Genomic DNA, 18601 nt, shown 5'->3' with positions numbered 1-18601 from the left:
ATCAGTAGTCCAATTAGGGCTGCTAGCTAAATGCCTCCACCTTCCTCTCTGCTTCCTTCGTCATAGTTACCATACTCCCTTACACTTCATCTCAGCTTCCTAAAACTCTGCCACACTTCCTTACTCTCCACCTCTTGCTTCTTAACTCTCTGCCACACTTCCTTACTTTCCTTCTCTCTTTCTTACTACACTGCCACTCTCCCTCACACTCCATCTATGCTTCCGAACACTCTGGGGAACTCTAATATAACTCCGTCTCTTTGCGTAACCTCTCCACCCGACATTGACCTATCTTTTGGTCACCCTTTACTTTTGTCTGTTGTGGGAGCGGTGAGTAGCGGGCTTTTTTTTTTCCTACACTCTTTTTGTTGCCCTTGAACTGTCTCCTTTGCTGTAATAAAATCAAATCTGCCACACTCCCTCACTCTCCATCTCTGCTTCCTAACACTCCTTCCCTCTCCCTCACAACAGTTTTATTTATGGTAACAACTCTAGAGGGGCAACACACAAGGTCAAAAGAAATGAACAGTAATTAAAATCAACAATGCTTTCGAGGTTCTTAAAGGTGAATGATGATGCCATGGACTTTATATATACTCGTCTTTTCCTAACTCTCTCCCTCATCCTCACTCTATCTCTGCGCCTCTCTCTGCCTCATCATCGTCCCCCACAACTGAGCTTCAACCGATTCGTCCGCCTGTTAGTCATTATTATTGTGTTCTTGTCTTTTTTGTTTTGTTTTTGTGTGTGTGTGTGTGTGCGTGCGTGTGTGTGCTTAGCCCCCTGTGTGGCGCCCAGCTTTCCTATTGAGCATGCATCGTGGTGCGCTTTGTTAATCAATTTTGTGACGCAAGGTGCAAGGCGTGGGAGGATTTATTTATTTTGTATTTATTTTTAAACTGGAGTGCAATATTGTTTTTTTTTTTTTTTAGTTTTCTCCGAGTGTATGTTTGCGTGCGTTAATAATTCTTGAGCAGGAGAAGGGAAGTCACCGCGCCTTGTCACATCTTTTCACACACACACACACACACACACACACACACACACACACACACACACACACACACACACACACACACACACACACACACACACACACACACACACACACACACACACACACACACACACACACACATAAAACTCCCCCCCCCACACACTCACACACACACATACATAACCCCCCTCCCCACCACACACACACAACACAACACCCATCTCACACACACAAATACACATACACGTACAACCTCCCATCCCCTCCATCACACACACACACAAAACAACGTCGTCCCCTTCACCCCTCCCCCCCGTGATCACCAAGACAAAGCAGGATCCGTATCGCGACACATAAGCGTGATTCATGGCATTGGTGAGCCCCGTGATCCCCCAGCTTCCCTTTCCCCGGCATCACCCACATCTTCCGGCTCGTACTTATTTCCCTCCCCTTTTCTCCCTTCCTTTCTCATTGCTTTCCCTCCACCTTTTACTCAGCTTCACCTTTTACCCAGAATCACCTACCTCCTCTTTTTCCTCCTTTCCCTATCTTTTTCCTCCCTCCCTTCCTTTCCTGTTACCTGCCCTCCACATTTTTTTTCAGCTTTCCTTCCCCAGCATCACCTACCTCCTCTTCCTCCTACTTTTCCCTACCCTCCTCCCTTTCCATTTTTTTTTTTAGCTTTCCTTCCCCAGCATCACCTACCTCCTCGTCCTCCTCCTCTCCCTATCTTCCTCCCTTCCTTTCCATTTTTTTCAGCTTTCCTTCCCCAGCATCACCTACCTCCTCCTCGTCCTCCTCCTCTCCCTACCTTCCTCCCTTCCTTTCCATTTTTTTCATAGCTTTCCTTCCCCAGCATCACCTACCTCCTCCTCGTCCTCCTCCTCCTCTCCCTACCTTCCTCCCTTCCTTTCCATTTCTGTTTCAGCTTTCTTTCCCCAGCAACATGTACCTCCTCCTCTTCCTCCTCCTCCTTTCTCTACCTTCCTCCTTTCCTTTCCCATTACCTTCCCCTCTCATTTTTTACCCATGCTCATTTCCTGTCTCTCAGTCCTCGTCTGCTTCTCCTGTTTCCTCATCCTGTCAAGAAAGCAAGAGTGTTTGTGATTATTATTTTCCAGGTGATAACAATAATGTTGGTAATGAGAACAATACCAGAGTAATGATAATAACTAAAGCTCAAATCATAATGTAATCAAGCTGCATATATATATTTTTTTAGCTAGTTAGAAATCAGTAACACCACCAGCAAAGGAAATAGGTAGTGTTAGCCCATATAGTAGTAGTAGTAGTAGTAGTAGTAGTAGTAGTAGTAGTCGTAGTAGTGTAGTAATGACAAAGTGGCAGTAGTGGACATGGTAGTAGTAGTAGTAGTAGTAGTAGTAGTAGTAGTAGCAGTAGCAGTAGTCGTAACAGTAGCAGTAGCAGAAATAGCAGTAGTGGGATAAGAGCGATTCAGTGGCGGTGTGATGTGAAGGTCATCGAAGGCGAGGTCTCCAAGGCAACGCAGCGAGGCCACGACTGAGAGACAGAGACACTTGGCGGCTTCCGCGAAAAAAGGGAGTGTGTCGAGGGAGTGCAGGCGGCGGAGGGCTGAGGGGCCGCGGATTACTTCACTTTTCAACCGAGGGGGGAGGGTCGAACTGGTCCTGCCGTCTTGGGTTGCAGGGGTTTTAAACATTAGCAGGTATAGCCAGTACACGTTCACCATCGATTTTATTCCCCTTTATATGTGCATGGAAGCAAATTATCGTCACTCTTTGTGGTTATTGTGACTTATTGTGTATAATCTGAGCAAGGATAAAATAGTTGGTGTAAACCGAGGGGAAGAGTTAGGATTGGTGTTGTCTTTTTTTGTTTGTTTTGTTTACGTTCTTCCTAAGATGCCGGTAGGGTTTCTAGTGGGACCTGGTGGTCTGCCCCAGCCGGTTATGCAGCAGGCAAGTTTTTATAGTAGTGCCATCTGTCTTGGCTCATGCTGGCCCCTGGAGTTCACCCTTCATCCTCTTTTAGAATTAGAATCTCGAGTCTGGGTTGATAGGTGGTCTTCAGGACACCATATGGGTAGTTGTAGTCCACTCGCCCGTAACTGAAAATTGTCAGCTTGTAGCGGCGGGCGAGATGCGAACCCAGGTCCTCAGGGACGCCGCGCCCGCACGCTGACCACTCAACCAACTCCTCCCCCTCCCGTCCGCAAGTGTCGCAGAGGCGGCAGTCTGGTACGCCGAGGCCAGACGGGGTGAATGTGTACTGCAGGCAAAAACGTTGAGTCGGGACACCGAGACGCTGCACGTGCTCGGTGTTCAGGCGTTCTTTTTTACCGCTCCATTTTCTCTCTCATGATGCTAATGGAGGAGAATCATTGCTTATTGTTGTTCTTGTTATCGTTGTTGTTTTTTGTTCCTCTTTTTTGCTGTTGTTGCTGTTAGGAGTATTGGTAATGGTGGGGGTAGGGGTGAGGGTAGTGGCGGTGGTGGTAGTGGCTTTGGCGTACGTTTTTTTCCCCTTCAATCTCGTCGGCGCTGAAAATTGAATTAATAAAGTCGATGTTTGTATTGAGCGCGAGTTGGAAGCCCCTCTTGTTTGGCTCTTGCTATCAGTGTAGTTTATATTACAGCGCCATTCAGTTAGTTTACAAGAGGCATATCGCAAACTCAATTACCTCTGTAACTCGACTCCAGCACCTCGCCTGCCTCCGCTCCCTTCAAGGTCGCTTCTCTCCCTACCCTTCTTTCATCGCTTCTTTCCTCTCATCATCCCTCCCTCAGGTTTCTATTCACCTCATCACCTTATATTTCCCTCTCCTTCTAAGGCCTGTTTCTTCCCGTCAATCCTCACATTTTCATTCATTATCTCATCTTTTTTGTCTCTCCTTCCAAGATCTCTTTCCTCCTTATCCCTCCGTCAGGCTGCTACACACCCCGTCACCTTATATTATTTCCCTCTCCTTCTAAGGCTTGTTTCTTGCCGTCAATCCTCACATTTTCATTCATTATCTCATCTTTTTTGTCTCTCCTTCCAATATCTCTTTCCTCCTTATCCCTCCGTCAGGCTGCTACACCCCCCGTTACCTTATATTATTTCCCTCTCCTTCCAAAGCCGTTTTTTCCCGTCTCTCCATCACACATCAGTACGCCCGTCATCCTAGCATTTCCTCTTCTTTCAGCGTTTGTTGCCTTCCTTCCCATCACTCCCTCAGGCCTCTACACGCCCCCCATCTTACATTTCCTTCCCCTTCCAGCGTTCCTTTCTTCCCGTCGCTTCTCTAGATATCAATACGCCCATCATCCTAATATTTCCTCTTTTCTCAGCGTTTTTCTCCTTCCCATCACTTCTATACATTTCTACACGCCCTTCATCTTACATTTCCTTCCCCTTCCAGCGTTTCTTTCTTCCCCATCACTCCCTCAGGCATCAGTACGCTTAATATCTTCCTTCCCTTACCCTTTGAGCGCCTGTTTCCTTCTCTCTCACTTCCTCACTCTTTTCCATTCTCATGATCTATGCTTTTTTCCCTTTTCCCTGTTTGTTTCCTCACCCCATTACTCCTTTGTACATCAATATCCCCATCATTTTCCCTTTCCTTCCCCTTTCCACCGTGATTTTCTTCCCATCACTAACATATCAACGCCCATTATCTGACTTTTCCCTCCCCTTCCACCGATTGGTTCCTTTCCCATCACTCCCTCGTACATCAATATCCCCATCATTTTGCCTTTCCTTCCCCTTCCACTGTGATTTTCTTCCCATCACTAACATATCAACACCCTTTATCTGACTTTTCCCTCCCCCCATCACTCCCTCGTACATCAATATCCCCATCATTTTGCCTTTCCTTCCCCTTCCACTGTGATTTTCTTCCCATCACTAAGACATCAACACCCATTACCTTAGTTTCCCCTCCCCTTCCACCGTTTGTGTCCTCTTCCAACACTCCCTCACGCTTCTACACTCCCATTGTCTTACCTTTTCCTCCCCTGTTTCCTCCTCCATCCCTCCCTCACACCTGTATATGCCCATCATCTTTTAATAATTGACTGCTCTTTCGGCCACTTCTTCGGATTCTTTACAGGAGCAGCGAGTAGCGGGCTTTTTTTATTGTAGTTTCCTTTTTTTGTGCCCCTGTGCTGTCTCCTTTGCTGTAAAAAAAAAATGTTCCTTCTCTTTCCAAAGCCTGTTTCTCCCCATCTCTCCTTCACATGTCAATATTCCCATCATCTCGCCTTTCCTTCCTCTTCCAGCGTTTGTTTCCTTCCCATCACTTGCCTCAATGCACCCATCACCTTACCTTTCCCTCCCTTATCAACGCCCTCCTTCCTGTCCCATCACTCCCTCACACCCCAAGACGCCCATCATCACATTTTCCTCCCCTTCAACACCTTTCTTTTCCTCTCCCATCACTCCCTCACACCCCAAGACGCCCATCATCACATTTTCCTCCCCTTTAACGCCTTTTTTTCCTCTCCCATCACTCCCTCACACCCCAAGACGCCCATCATCACATTTTCCTCCCCTTCAACGCCTTTTTTTCCTGCCCCATCACTCCCTCACACCTCAAGACGCCCATCATCACATTTTCCTCCCCTTCAACGCCTTTCTTTTCCTCTCCCATCACTCCCTCACACCCCAAGACGCCCATCATCACATTTTCCTCCCCTTCAACGCCTTTTTTTCCTCTCCCATCACTCCCTCACACCCCAAGACGCCCATCATCACATTTTCCTCCCCTTCAACGCCTTTTTTCCTGCCCCATCACTCCCTCACACCCCAAGACGCCCATCATCACATTTTCCTCCCCTTCAACACCTTTTTTTCCTCTCCCATCACTCCCTCACACCCCAAGACGCCCATCATCACATTTTCCTCCCCTTCAACGCCTTTTTTTCCTCTCCCATCACTCCCTCACACCTCAAGACGCCCATCATCACATTTTCCTCCCCTTCAACGCCTTTTTTTCCTGCCCCATCACACCCTCACACCTCAAGACGCCCAGCATCACATATTCCACACCTTTAACGCCTTTTTTTTCCTCTCCCATCACTCCCTCACACCCCAAGACGCCCATCATCACATTTTCCTCCCCTTCAACGCCTTTTTTTCCTCTCCCATCACTCCCTCACACCCCAAGACGCCCATCATCACATTTTCCTCCCCTTCAACGCCTTTCTTTTCCTCTCCCATCACTCCCTCACACCCCAAGACGCCCATCATCACATTTTCCTCCCCTTTAACGCCTTTTTTTCCCTCTCCCATCACTCCCTCACACCCCAAGACGCCCATCATCACATTTTCCTCCCCTTCAACGCCTTTTTTTCCTCTCCCATCACTCCCTCACGCCTCTACACGCTCATCATTTTACCTTTTCCCGGAATCAATCGTTTTTAATACCCTCTCATCGCCCCCTTCCACCCACCCACCCACCCTTCCTTCCCCGCCTCCAAACCTCCTTAGCGTTTCCACCATCTTGTCTCCTCCACATCCACTTTTCTCACCCTTCCCAATCCTCTTTTCTCCCTCCTTTCATTCCTTTAGCCTCCCGTCTCGCAGCCCTCAATCACGTCCCGCCAAGAATCTATAATCTTCTCATCGTCACTCCGTCGTTGTCAGCGCCGCACCGACAGCAGACGCCCATTTGTATGCCTGCTCCACCACCACCACCGCCTCCAGCAGCACCAGCATCCCGTGTACCAGACTGCGAATATAAGAAATTACCCCCCCCCTCCTCTTATCTCTCTATCCTTCCTCCTCTCCCTCTCCCTCACAACCATCATCATCAGTGCACGGCGTATCACTGCCAAGCCCTCATCACCCATGCTCCCGCCGACACCAAGAGACTCATCCGGCTCAGAATATAGATTAAAACAGCTCAGTCCCTGCTAAATTATTCCGCCAGAAGGTTGGTATCCGCAGTGCATTAATATCCTGCTCCATTTCAGGTATTAGTCGGCGGCCGCGTCACGGAGAGAATGTGTGATTAGTGATTGGACGACGAGGAGTGGCGCAGACAGCTGGTGGTGATTGGTGGAGTGCGGGGGACTGGAAGCGAGTGAGGGTGAGGTGGTGATCGGTGGAGAATGGAATGTGTGTGAACGCGGCGGTTATTGGGGAAGTGTGGAGGAGCGAGGTGGTGATAGGTTGAGTGCGGGAGAGAGAGGCGATGGTAAGAGTTAGGGTTGTATTTTATAACATTCCGTCGCCCAAGTTTACATATTTAACAAGGCTTTCGTATGAGTTGTGGGCATTTCCAGGAGTAGTTTTATGACCCTGGTGGTAGTCTGACCCTTCTTCTGTACCATGAACCTAAAGAAACACGCATTAGAACCCGATTGATCCCTTCTTTGACCTTTAGAAATAGTTGATATGAGAAGCGAAAGTGTCTTATATACCGACCTTAGTGTCCTGGATTGGTGACTGGAGTAGTGTGGGCCAAGGACTGCTGGAAAGAAGGGGGGAGATGAGGAGACTTTCACACAGGGCGGAGGAGAAATAAGATGATTACGTAGGAGGTGAATGAGGTGAAGTGGATGGAACTGGGTCACAAAGGGTCGTGCGAGAGAGCTTCCGGGAACTAATCATTCACCTTCTGCCGGCCTTGTCCATAATTACATCCATCCTCCATTTCAAACTTATAATCATTCTGCTACAAACATCAGTGGTGCCGCGTTCGTTGCCCTCAATAACAGTCGTATTTGTAAAGGGTATTGGAACCGGACTTTGCATAACTTGTACTACCCATTATTGATGTTTCTAAGCGCTTTTACAATATATTCACCGTCAATAACACTCTTTTTATCCACTGGAAGACTTGAAACACGACCCCGCGCAGCCAGCGAATATGGACATGAGAGAAAAAAACTTATATACTGTCCTTCAAATTTATCTGCCTGACTTGTTACACACACACACACACACACACACACACACACACACACACACACGCACACGCACATATCGCAGTCTTACTTTATGAACTGAAGTCCCTCGTGAAAGGTACTAAAGAGAGGAGAGAAAACCAACCGGCGGGGCCCTGAGTCTATCTGCTGGCTCCTCTTCTTTTTCCCTTTCCTTTCTTCGTTCGTATTCATGTGTCTGCGGTGCCGTGTTCTCCTCCTCCTCCTCCTGCTGCTTCTCCTCCTGCTGCTGCTTCTGCTTTTGTTGCTGTCGCTGGTGGGGTAGGGGGTGGGGGGGGGGCTTTCCTGCTGACACTGCTGCTATTGCTTCTGCTGCTGTCAGTGGTGCATGAGCTGTTTGTGTTGATTCTGTTTCTTCCTTTCCCTTTTCGATCTTTTTCCTCCTCCTCCTCCTCCTCCTCCTCCTCCTCCTCCTCCTCCTCTCCTTCTCCTCCTCATCGCCCCCACTGGAGCAAAAATATCCCTTTTCCCAATCTGTCTGAAATGAAACTCCAAACATGAAAGAACCAGAAAGGATGAAGGACGGGGGTATTGGGGCGCGCGAGGGTGGGGCAGGAGAGAGTGGCGGGGCCGTAAGTGGAGAAGACCGGGAGGAGTAGAAGATAGAAAGAAAGAAATAAGAAAGCGGAGAAGGAGGAGGAGGAGGAGGAGGAGGTAGAAGTGAACGTTGAGGGCACAGGAAGGAGGGCAGAAGAGAGGAAAAGAAAGAGGAAAGAGGCAGAAGATTGGTTAATACTGGAAAGAGAAGAAGACAGAGGAAATGGAAGAAGGAGGAGGTGAAGAAGGAGAGGGAAGAGGAAAAGGAAGAGGAGAACGTGAGGGCACAGGCAGGAAGAAGGCAGAAGAGTGGAGGAGGAGGAGGAGGAGAGGGAAAGAAAGAAGCGGAAGATTGGTTAAGGTGGGAGGTGTATAAGACAGAAAGAACGAAAGAAGGAGGAGGAGGAGGAGGAGAACGTTGAAGGCACAGGAGGAAGAAGGCAGAATAGAGGAGGAGGAGGAGAGGAAAAGAAAGAAGCGGAATTGGTTAAGGTGGGAGGCGTAGAAGACAGAAAGAATGAAAGAAGGAGGAGGAAGATGGCAGAAGCGAGGAGGAGGAAAAGTGGGAAAGAAAGAGCCAGAAGATTGGTTAATACATTGCGATAAGATGAATCAGGACGCGAGTGAGTTTTTAAGGGTCGAGCAACAGATAGAGCCGAGTGGAGGGAAAGTTAGGGAAGATAGCAAGCGCGCCCTCAGGCAGACAAGTTTTGGAGCCGGAGACTGCATGTGAGAGGAGGGACGGGAGGAAAAAGAAACATATTGTACATCATAAAACTGAAAACAAAATAACACAGAAAGAAGATAATAAAAAAAGGGCTTCAGTTGGCCTTGCTTTTCCATTCCAACGTGAAAAAAATAGTGCTCGAATATATAACGCATGCATGAGAGGCGCGGCGAACGAAACATAGTGGAAGAAACGAAAAGAAACGGGGATGTCTGGCGAACGACAAAGGACATGACAACAAAAATCTAGATACACGAGAAAGATACAAAAATAGAGTACTGGATAAAGTCGTTTCTGAGGTATTGTGCCACAGTAGGAAGAGCAGAAATAGCAGGAGGAGCAGCAGCAGCAGTAGTAGTAGTAGTAGTAGTAGTAGTAGTGGTAGTAGTTGTAGTAGCAGTTGTTGTAGTAGTAGTAGTAGTGGTGGTAGTAGTAGTAGTAGTAGTAGTAGTAGTAGTAGTAGTAGTTGTTGTAGTAGTAGTAGTAGTAAAAGAAGTAGTAGTAGTAGTAGTAGTAGTAGTAGGAGGAGGAGGAGTAGGAGGAGGAGGAGGTGTTAGACGAGGAGAGAGAAAGAGAAAGGAGGAGAAAGAATAAAAAGAGAAAGGTGGGGTAGGAGGAGGAGGAAAAGAAAGAGCAACAAAGAATGAAAAAAAGTGCAATAAAAATCTCAATATTGTGCTGAAAATGCTGAAATAAAAACAACAACAACCACAAACACAATAATAATAATGATAATAATAAAATAACACTAACATCAACCCTTAACAAACAAGGTACAGGTAGACCCCACGCAGGTTAATTAGGATCAGATATTCACCACCAATATTAAACCTGAAACCAGCATACACCTCCCCCACCCCCACACATCCTCCCCCTCCCCCCCTACACACACACACACACACACACACACACACACACACACACACACACACACACACACCTTCCCTCCTACCACCTCCACACACACACACTCACCTCTTCCCTTCCACCCACCCCCATACCCATTCCTTCCCACCCACCCACCACAGACTTACATACTAGACTGCTCGCCAAGACCCTACAAGTGACGCCGGTCTGGGGCCGTGGGTGTGCCCAGTTCATCCAAAACCGACGACTTCACACACCTCACTCCCACCCTGCTTCCTGACCCCAACATGCATTTTTAAGAACAACTGAAATCACCATCATCTTTTTGAGAAAATTCTGCATCACACTAGCATAAAACTGTAACAATAATGTAAAAATACAAATACGAAAACCATAGTTAGATGAAGTAGGGAATACACATTTTCTTGCCCTTATTTCCCTTCAACTCCTTAATACTCAGCTGGTTTTCGTCGCATCACTTTTATAAGCACAGATCCTGAATCTGCATGCTTTTCTGATTCTAATGGTGTAGGGTACGTCCCGAAGTAAAAATATACTTAGGGTCAAAATCGCCTTCGAACATAGGCCGCGCCGTGACGGCGGAGTGTCGATCCCTGCGTCCCTTCAATAGCCTACTATTATAATCATATTTCATATTGTTGCTGGCAGCGATGCATTATGTTTTGACCTCATGACACTTGAAATTCTGTTGACGCTATCAGATTTTAGGGTAGATATGAAGCACAACGGGTCTCTGTTTCAATACCCATCTCTTCCCCCATCCCCCCCCCCCTCTCTCTCTCTCTCTCTCTCTCTCTCTCTCTCTCTCTCTCTCTCTCTCTCTCTCTCTCTCTCTTTCTCTCTCTCTCTCTCTCTCTCTCTCTCTCTCTCTCTCTCTCTCTCTCTCTCTCTCTCTCTCTCTCTCTCTCTCTCTCTCTCTCTCTCTCTCTCTCTCACTCGCTCTCTCTCTCTCTCCTTCTCTTTCTTCTTTCTCTCTCTTCCTTATTTCCTTCTTTCCTTCACATGCCATGAGAAACCCATGTACATTTTTATGGCAAAGCAAACATCCCGTTAACTCTCTTTACATGGGGAAATATACCATTACAACTGTAGCACATTTCTGGCCATTACAAGTTAACGGGAGTGTATTACTGGTAAGCTGGAATCCCTCCCTACAGCTGTCTTGTGCGAGAGCGGCGAGTCTGAGTAAACAAATGCCGAGGCGAATGAACGCCATCACGGCGCGACTCGTGTTCGGAGGCGATTTTGATCCTCTGTATATTTTTACCTCGGGACGTGCCCTACGTAGTATATAAGTCTGTGCCACCCACTTCCCACACACCTTTTCCTCTACCCTCGCACTCCACCACATACCCCACACACACACCTCATCCCTCCCACTCATCCACCCACCCACACACACACCTCTTCCCTCCCACGCGCCCCACACCCTCTTCCTACCACCCACCGTCCCACACACTCACCTCAACCTTCCCACGTCCCCCACACACCTCTTTCTGTCACCCACACCTACACACACCTCTTCCCTCACACCACTAAACCGACACCCACATCTCTATCCCCTCCCCTGCTCCCACCCCACACACGCCAACAAAAGAACCTTCTGTTTGAGCCACGCATCAACTGGCGGCGGGCAAACCGACACGTGGGCCTCCGCCGCATAGTATCGCCAACGTTTGAGGGCTGGCGGGGCGGGGGAGCCAAAGGAAATGGACAAAGTCAGACGAATGAAACCCCGTTATTGGATGAAACACGACGCACTGCACTTGCTTGTTCGGGAGTGAAAATTCCCCCATCCGCTCCCCTTCCTGCCAGGTATAAAGGGAGAGGTCATGTTAAGAAAAAGAGAGAGAGAGAGAGAGAGAGAGAGAGAGAGAGAGAGAGAGAGAGAGAGAGAGAGAGAGAGAGAGAGAGAGAGAGAGAGAGAGAGAGAGAGAGAGAGAGAGAATGAAAATAGATAAAAGAAGGAAGGAAAGACAGAAAGGAAGGAACAAAAGAATGAAAGAAAGGAGAAAGGAAGGAGAGAGAGAGAGAGAGAGAGAGAGAGAGAGAGAGAGAGAGAGAGAGAGAGAGAGAGAGAGAGAGAGAGAGAGAGAGAGAGAGAGAGAGAGAGAGAGAAAGAGTAATGAACAATAGAAAGAAAATCGATAAAGTAAGAGAGGAAGAAAGGAAAAAAAGAAGCAGCCTAAAGGAGGGAGGGAAGGAAGGAAACAAGGAAACGAAATGAAGGAAGGAAAGAAAGAAGGAGATAAGGAAAGAAAGGAAGAAAGAAACAAGAAGGAGGGAAGAATGAGAAAAAAACATAAATGATAGTGAGGAGGAGAAAAAGAAAGAAGAGAAGGTCAAGAGAAGATTTAGAGAAGAATGAGAATGAGAATCTGGAAGAGAAGGAAGGAGGAGTTTGAAAAGAAGGAATAGGAGGAGGAGATAGAGGAGAAAGAAGAACCGGAGGAGGAGGTACAAAAATAGGATAAAGAAAGAGAAGAAAGAGGGTCAGGAGAAGAATGGGAAAGAGAATTTTGAAGAGGAAGAAGGAATATAAGGAGAAAAAGAAGAGGAGGAGGAGGAGGAATGAAAGAAGATGGTCAGGAGAAGAATGAGAAAGAGAATTTGGGAGAGGAGGAAGGTAGGAAGAAGCAATAGAAGGGGAAAGAGAAGGAAGAAGAAGCGGAGAAATGAAAGAAGAGGGTCAGGAGAAAAATGAGAAGGAGAATTTGGAAGAGGAAGGAAAGAGGGAAGGAGGAGTTTGATAAGGAAGCGGAGAAGGAGTTATAGGAGAAAGAAGAAGCGGCGGCGGCGGAGAAGGAGGAGGAGGAGGAGGTACAGAAATAGAAAATGGAAGAAAAGATAAGAGAGGACGAGGAAAAAGAAAAAGGAGGCGGTGAAGAAATAGGATTCGTAGAAGGAAGAAAAAAGAATAAAAAAACACATGCGCGTATACTTTTTCATCTGAGTTAAGGAAATCATAAATATGCATGTGAAAAAATAAATAAGTCTAGGTAGGAATGTGAAGATTGCAGCGTTGAGAGAGGAGGGAAGTCGCCCCTTTCTCTCCGGCCTTTGTACTTCTCAGTTTTCATTTTCCCTTCTGTCCGTGTGGGTGTCCGGGTATGTGCGTATGTGTGTGTGTTTGTGTGTGGGCCGAGGCGCGAACAGCAACAGATCAGCCAATTTCGCGGTCTAATTTAGTGGGTCTCACCTTAACGAAAGTGGAACGAGGGAAGGCGGTGGGCGGGAAGGCTTGCAGGTTGAGACGTCTGCTGGGCTGGGCGGCACGGGAAGGGCGTCGGAATAAAGGAGAGGAAAAAGCGTTACGGGAAAAGAAAGGCTTGCTAGAAAACGTGCGAATTAAAGAGAAAGAGGAGAAGGAGGAGAACTGAGGAAGGAAGAACAAGAAAACGTGAGAATTAAAGAGAATGGGAGAGAAAGAGAGAGAGAGGAGGAGCAGAACTAAGTGCAGGACAAGAAAAAAAAGATAAATATTATGAAGAGGAGGAAAAGGAGGAGGAGGACTGAGGACTGGACGGAAGGACAGGAAAAAGAGATAAGTAGGATGAAAAGGAAGAGAAAGAAGACGAGGAGGAGGAAGAGGAGAAACGGGGAACGAAAACAGACATATTATGAAGAGAAGAGGAGGAGGAGGAAAAAGAGGCTAAAAGACGGACGAACGAAAAAACAAGAAAGAGAGGAATAGGATCAAAAGGAAAAGGGGAAGGAAGAGGAGGAGGAGGAGGAGGAGGAGGGCAAGAAAAGAAAAAAAAGGAAGATAATGAGAAAGAAAATAAAAATCCAACCCGGTAGAAAAAAGAACAAAGAGGGAAATAGGTTCAAAGAGAGAGAGAAGAGAGGGACAGAGAGAGAAGTCGTGTGCAGAGAAGGAGAGAGGGGGCAGGGCAAGGCGGGGGGAGGGAGGGAGCAGGAGGGGGAAGGCGTCTCGGTCCGTCTTGGGTCTGGATAGTCGAAGTCCGTAATCTCGTCCGAGCCAAGTCCTTTTCGGCTCATCTAGTTGTGAAGCATTTTTGGGTCTTTGATAATGGCGTCTCAGTCTTCCCGGCGGAGTAATTACATGTGTTGGACGTGACGGGGCGGGGAACAGAGCCAGGAGGAGGAGGAGGAGGAGGAGGAGGAGGAGGAGGAGGAGGAGGAGGAGGAGGAGGAGGAGGAAGAGAATACGAAGGAGGAAGAAAAGAATGAAAAGGGTAGGGAATGCAGCCAGAAAGAGGAAGGAAGAGGTGAAGAAGGAGGAGGAAAAAAGGGATTCGAAGGAGGAGGAAGAAGAAGAAAAGGAGAAGGTTGAGGAAAATAAGGAGGAGAAAGCAGAGAACAAAAAGGAGAAAGGAGGAAGCAGGAATGAGAAGGGGGAAGAGAACAAGGAGAAGGAAGAATCAAACGAGGGGGAGGAAGAAGAGAACGAAAAGGAGGAGGAGGAGGAGGAGGAGGAAGAATAAAGAAGAGTTATAATGAGGTGGATTATGTAATATTCAAGAGTTAGATGTGAATATATATATATATATATATATATATATATATATATATATATATATATATATATATATATATATATATATATATATATATATATATATATATATATATATATATATATGAGACTGAAAGATTCACATTTAATATCCCCCAAAATAAGGAAATCTTATGAGCATTAAGTCCAAATTATCATCCCCCGTTAAATGTAGATGTTCGTGGGTCTTGTAAGCGGGAAAAAGCTTCGTAAAACTACATGCATTCCTCTAAAACAGTATATTCCAAAATAGAGCATAAAATTTAGTAAGTTTTTCAACTCGGTCAAACATGTGCCCATTTGCTTAACTATAAAGGAATAGATAAAATATTCTTAATTCTTTTGAATGGCAACTATTCGCAAATAAATCTTGATAAGTAAGAAAATATAATGCACTCTTAGCCGTGGGTCGTTAGATCAATATAGATTTGTTAAACATGCAGGCAGGAATTGGTTTGCTAATAGAATGGTAGACGAATGGAAGAGACTTGGCAGTCGTGCATGTGGTGAATTTCACTGTGATAGGCACACTATTATTAATAGGTAAGGTAAATTCATTAATAGGATAATAGTTTTATTGTAAAGGTTTTCATTGATAAGATAAGAAATACAGCTGGAGCTCCTCCCCTGAAGGTGTAATAAGAGCGACGGTCACTAAAGGGAGTCTCGCTCCCCGGGAGTGTGGCTCAGGATGTGGCTCGCGCCTGCGCCGGGGGTCACTGGTGAGTGTGTTACCAGGCTGCTTAGTGAAGCAAGACAATGTACACAACGACACCACAGATGGCCGTGACGTCCAGGAAGGCATCAGCCTCATCAGACCAGTCATCACTGGTTATCAATTCGAGGGCTTCCCATGGATCATCATCCTCATCAGACCAGTCATCACTGGTTATCAATTCGAGGGCATCCCATGAATCCTCATCCTCATCAGACCAGTCATCACTGGTTATCAATTCGAGGGCATCCCATGGATCATCATCCTCATCAGACCAGTCATTACTGGTTATCAATTCGAGGGCATCCCATGGATCATCATCCTCATCGGTGATGGCGGCCACCGATTCGGCGGATGCCCATGGATCATCATCCTCATCAGACCAGTCATTACTGGTTATCAATTCGGGCATCCATGGATCCTCATCCTCATCAGACCAGTCATTACTGGTTATCAATTCGAGGGCATCCCATGGATCATCATCCTCATCAGACCAGTCATTACTGGTTATCAATTCGAGGGCATCCCATGGATCATCATCCTCATCAGACCAGTCATTACTGGTTATCAATTCGAGGGCATCCCATGGATCATCATCCTCATCAGACCAGTCATTACTGGTTATCAACTCGAGGGCATCCCATGGATCATCATCCTCATCAGACCAGTCATTACTGGTTATCAATTCGAGGGCATTCCATGGATCATCATCCTCATCAGACCAGTCATTACTGGTTATCAATTCGAGGGCATCCCATGGATCATCATCCTCATCAGACCAGTCATTACTGGTTATCAATTCGAGGGCATCCCATGGATCATCATCCTCATCAGACCAGTCATTACTGGTTATCAATTCGAGGGCATCCCATGGATCCTCATCCTCATCAGACCAGTCATTACTGGTTATCAATTCGAGGGCATCCCATGGATCCTCATCCTCATCAGACCAGTCATCACTGGTTATCAATTCGAGGGCATCCCATGGATCATCATCCTCATCGGTGATGGCGGCCACCGACTCGGCGGATGCCCATGGATCATCATCCTCATCAGACCAGTCATTACTGGTTATCAATTCGAGGGCATCCCATGGATCATCACCCTCATCAGGCGAGTCATCACGGGTCATTGCTTCAAAGGCTGGCCATGGATCATCACCCTCATCAGACGAGTCATCACGGGTCATTGCTTCAAAGGCTGGCCATGGATCATCACCCTCATCAGACGAGTCATCACGGGTCGTCACTTCAAGGAGTGCCAATGGAACATCACCCTCATCAGACGAGTCATCACGGGTCGTCACTTCAAGGAGTGCCAATGGAACATCACCCTCATCAGGCGAGTCATCACGGGTCATTGCTTCAAAGGCTGGCCATGGATCATCACCCTCATCAGACGAGTCATCACGGGTCGTCACTTCAAGGAGTGCCAATGGAACATCACCCTCATCAGGCGAGTCATCACGGGTCATTGCTTCAAAGGCTGGCCATGGATCATCACCCTCATCAGACGAGTCATCACGGGTCGTCACTTCAAGGAGTGCCAATGGAACATCACCCTCATCAGGCGAGTCATCACGGGTCATTGCTTCAAAGGCTGGCCATGGATCATCAGCTTCATCAGACGAGTCATCACGGGTCGTCACTTCAAAGAGTGCCCATGAATCATCAGCCTCATCGGTGATGGCGGTCACCAATTCGGCGGGTGCCCATGGATCATCAGCCTCCACGGACCAGTCATCACGGGTCATTGCTTCAAAGGCTGCCCATGAATCATCAGCCTCATCGGTGATGGCGGTCACCAATTCGGCGGGTGCCCATGGATCATCAGCCTCCACGGACCAGTCATCACGGGTCATTGCTTCAAAGGCTGCCCATGAATCATCAGCCTCATCGGTGATGGCGGTCACCAATTCGGCGGGTGCCCATGGATCATCAGCCTCCACGGACCAGTCATCACGGGTCATTGCTTCAAAGGCTGCCCATGAATCATCAGCCTCATCGGTGATGGCGGTCACCAAGTCTGGGGCTGCCCATGAATCATCAGCCTCCACGGACCAGTCATCACGGGTCATTGCTTCAAAGGCTGCCCATGAATCATCAGCCTCGACCATAGCAGCTGAGGTCACCAAGTCTGGGGCTGCCCATGAATCATCAGCCTCCACGGACCAGTCATCACGGGTCATTGCTTCAAAGGCTGCCCATGAATCATCAGCCTCGACCATAGCAACAGAGGTCACCAAGTCTGGGGCTGCCCATGAATCATCAGCCTCCACGGACCAGTCATCATGGGTCATTGCTTCAAAGGCTGCCCATGAATCATCAGCCTCGACCATAGCAACGGAGGTCACCAAGTCTGGGGCTGCCCGTGAATCATCAGCCTCCACGGACCAGTCATCATGGGTCGTCACTTCAAAGGCTGCCCATGCATCAGCCTCATCGGTCCTGGCCACCCCGTCAGTGGCCGCACGCGGTGCAGGGGTCACCGTCCGGACGGGCTCGCCACACCGCCTCCCGTTGCACCGGAGGCTGGTGAAGGCGGGCCCGTCGTCACAGAAGAGCGAGAAGTGTAGGCCGCTGATGTTGTCCAGCAGCCAGGCCAGCGGCATGGAAGAGGTGAAGACTTGCTTCCTAAGCGAGGCGAATTGCACCCTGACGGCCGCGTTGCCGTCTTTCTTGCACAGCTTCGCCAAGGGCACACGCAGCTCACCCTCGGCGTGGCAGCCTTGAATCCCAGCGACGCAAGACCAGCCTTCCACGGGGAGCTTGACGGAGGCGACCGTACGCCTCCTCTTCAGGCAGCAGGTGGAGTCCTTGCACGAGAGCTTGATGGAGTCCACCAGGGAGGAGCCTCGCTCCAGGGTTACCCACACGTTAAATTTCTGTCGAGATGCAGAGTTTCCCATCGTTGTTTCGATGTGATATAAAAAATTTATCCGAATATTGAGGAAATCGTGTTCGGTAATAAAAGGAGGTGCTATGTCCATGAAGACCGACTGGCCTCCAGCCAATTCTTTCTGCTATAATCTTGCCTAGTCGGCTAAGTAGTGCAGTTCACGCGTCGGATGGCGGGTGACAGGGCTGTTGCTAAACTATAAAGGAATAGATAAAATATTCTTAATTCTTTTGAATGGCAACTATTCGCAAATAAATCTTGATAAGTAAGAAAAAATAACCTTGCTTAACTTTTATTTCATGCATAATGCGTGGATAACATGCCTTGGGTTCTTCATACATTAGTTATTTCCCAGAGTGTCGCGTAGGTACTCTTTCCCTCCATATCTGTTCCCTTTATCCCGTGTCCG

At 47.7% G+C, this 18601-nt stretch overlaps 2 protein-coding genes across 4 annotated transcripts in view; both read left to right on the top strand.

Annotated features, from left to right (window-relative positions):
• Positions 1 to 18601, top strand: part of LOC126996493 (alkaline phosphatase-like) — a 245281-nt gene that overhangs the window by 29909 nt on the left and 196771 nt on the right. The window lies entirely within an intron of this gene.
• Positions 16163 to 18601, top strand: part of LOC126996494 (mucin-20-like) — a 2496-nt gene continuing 57 nt past the window's right edge. Inside the window, exons 1-2 of one of the 2 annotated variants that reach the window (XM_050857010.1) lie at positions 16163 to 17420; positions 17643 to 18601. The exon at positions 17643 to 18601 is cut by the window's right edge and continues 57 nt beyond it. In XM_050857010.1, the coding sequence (XP_050712967.1) occupies positions 16302 to 17420; positions 17643 to 18026 (1503 nt within the window). In that variant the 5' untranslated portion in view covers positions 16163 to 16301 and the 3' untranslated portion in view covers positions 18027 to 18601. Of the gene's footprint in view, positions 17532 to 17642 lie in introns of both variants that reach the window. The other variant, XM_050857009.1, reaches the window with a different exon arrangement.

Source organism: Eriocheir sinensis, chromosome 10 (assembly GCF_024679095.1).
Source record: "Eriocheir sinensis breed Jianghai 21 chromosome 10, ASM2467909v1, whole genome shotgun sequence".
NCBI classification, from domain to species: Eukaryota; Metazoa; Arthropoda; class Malacostraca; order Decapoda; family Varunidae; genus Eriocheir; species Eriocheir sinensis.
This window is presented reverse-complemented; position numbering and strand designations above follow the sequence as displayed.